The sequence below is a fragment of the Aplysia californica genome, unplaced genomic scaffold (genome assembly GCF_000002075.1).
Source record: "Aplysia californica isolate F4 #8 unplaced genomic scaffold, AplCal3.0 scaffold00111, whole genome shotgun sequence".
In the NCBI taxonomy this organism is placed as follows: domain Eukaryota; kingdom Metazoa; phylum Mollusca; class Gastropoda; order Aplysiida; family Aplysiidae; genus Aplysia; species Aplysia californica.
Window position 1 is genome coordinate 1307755 of NW_004797381.1, and position 2180 is coordinate 1309934.

At 40.7% G+C, this 2180-nt stretch overlaps 1 protein-coding gene across 1 annotated transcript in view; it reads left to right on the top strand.

The window, feature by feature from the left end:
* Positions 1-2180, top strand: part of LOC101858929 — a gene marked incomplete at its 5' end in the record, with an annotated part of 29160 nt that overhangs the window by 25491 nt on the left and 1489 nt on the right. Inside the window, 1 exon segment of the mRNA XM_013081008.2 lies at positions 143-347. Coding sequence (XP_012936462.2) covers positions 143-347 — 205 coding nt within the window.

The following is a 2180-nucleotide window of genomic DNA, read 5'->3' on the forward strand; positions in this document are numbered from 1 at the left end:
ATCATCATTATTATCATCATCATCATCAGCAGCAGTAGCAGTAGTAGTAGCAGCAGCAGTAGTAGGAGTAGTATAAGGTCTATTGACCCCCCCCCATCTCCTTCTTCTTTCACACCCCTATAACTGTTTTGTCTTCTTATAGGGTCCTATTAAGTTCACAAAGACTCTGAAAAACCCCTGTTGGTGGGAGGGAGAGACACTGCGCTGCTTGCCCTTCTTCTACGTGGCTGGGTTCAGCAAAAGTGGGACAACTGACCTAATTTCTCGCATGAACAGTCATCCGGAGGTGAAAGTTATAAAAAAGGAGAAGCACTGGCTGGACTACTTTAGATATATGGATACATTCAGTAAGTCATACTATTGTTCTGTGTTTCATTTTCTTTTTTTGGGGTCTTTTTTGGGTCTTTTTGCCTCTTTGTCCATGTGTCGGTCTGTCTGTCTGTTTGTTTTTGCTGTGACATTTAAATTCTAAGCACTCTCTCTTTTTTTCTCCCTCACTTCTCGGAATAATATCTTACAAAAAGCTCACCTTCATTTCACACATAAAAGACCTTCGTGTGAGGCGCCACAAAGGTTTCAAGAACGCCTTAAAAATTCTGTTTCATTTAGAGTGGGGCGGGGACTCAAAACACCTTCTCTACCTTTACTGTTCCCTCGTCTGATCCAGGCTTGACTACAGCTATCAAGTCTTTGGATCGTCAAAACCCCACATCCTAAAAATGCTAGACCCAGTACAAAACCAAAGACTCTGCCTGGTCCTGGGGGCTTTCCGCACTTCTCCAGTGGAGAGCCTTCAGGCTGAGGCAAACATACCATTACTAAAACTCAGACTTACACCACTACTACAATATACAGTTAATCAAAGCTCAACACCTGAGAACCCAGCACGACTGCATTTTTGGAATACACCCAGACGCAATTCACAAATTCAAAAACATTGACAAACTCATCAGATCTTTTGACCTCTGAGTCCTCGAAGGTCCAAGAAGACCTCAAAAACTTTGATTTCCCAAAAAAGACATAGAACAATGTCTATTCCCCGGCCTTCCTCCATGACACCTCATCAAAGCAAAAATGGGCCTAGAACTCACCACACGCAACAAAGCAAGAACAAACGACAATACAGTTAAAGCCGCATACAAAAAACTAATACATTTGTGAAAAAATACCCTGATAAAAAGCTAATCTTCAGAGCTGGCTCTAAGTGGGACTTTGCTGTGGGCGTCACTGCTCCGTCCCTAACAGTACATACTTAAGGACACTCCATCCCAAAACCTCCATTTTCTCTGCGGAGGCCACTGCCATTGACATGTACAAAAATCACCATAAAAATCCTTTCTTATTCTTTTTGATTATTTATCCTGCCTCACCTCACAAATTACACACTCAAACACCCCTGAATAATTAAGTTCGATAAAAAAACACACTCTTTAATGGAACAAGGAAAGAATATAGTGCTTGCATGGCTCCCCACCCATTTGGGCATCCGAGGAAACGAGCAGGTCGATCTCCTGGAAAAGGAATCCTTCTCCCTACTGTTGGGATGAGTGAAGAACACTCTCTCACAGACTGACTTCAATTTAAAAAAACTACAGGCTTCAGTCTGTGGGAGACTTATTGGAGTATACAAGTAAGAACAAACTTAACATCATGCCCAAACTGGGTCCACAAAAACTTTTGGGTGTTTCCAGAAGAGAATAAGTCATTTTTACTCAATTGCATAGATCAGATACACCTCCCTGACTCATGAGTACCTCCTGCAGGGAGATGCGAAATCTTTCAGTGTTGGATGTGACACAGATTTGATCCTTAGACACATATTTACAGAATGTCGGGACTTTGGAGAGACTCTAAGGAAGTGTTTTAAATGTACAAAATTACAAGATCTCTTCTCCGTCATTGATCCCAACAGAATTCTTGATTTTTATAAAGGCCATTGGACTTTACAATAAATTGAAAATACTGTTATTGTGTTAATATTATTTAAAATGTCAAGGCTGATATTTTTACCATGAATGTTTCACGTTTTAATCTGATCATTGACAAAAATCAAGCCATGCTGTGAACTGCTGTTAAAATGCAACCAACTTGTTTTTCGTGCTCTCGTATGATCTTATGCAGATGCAAGCGCCGTAAAATTACTAAACTAACCTCATTTTCTCTCTGGCTCTCTTTCTTTG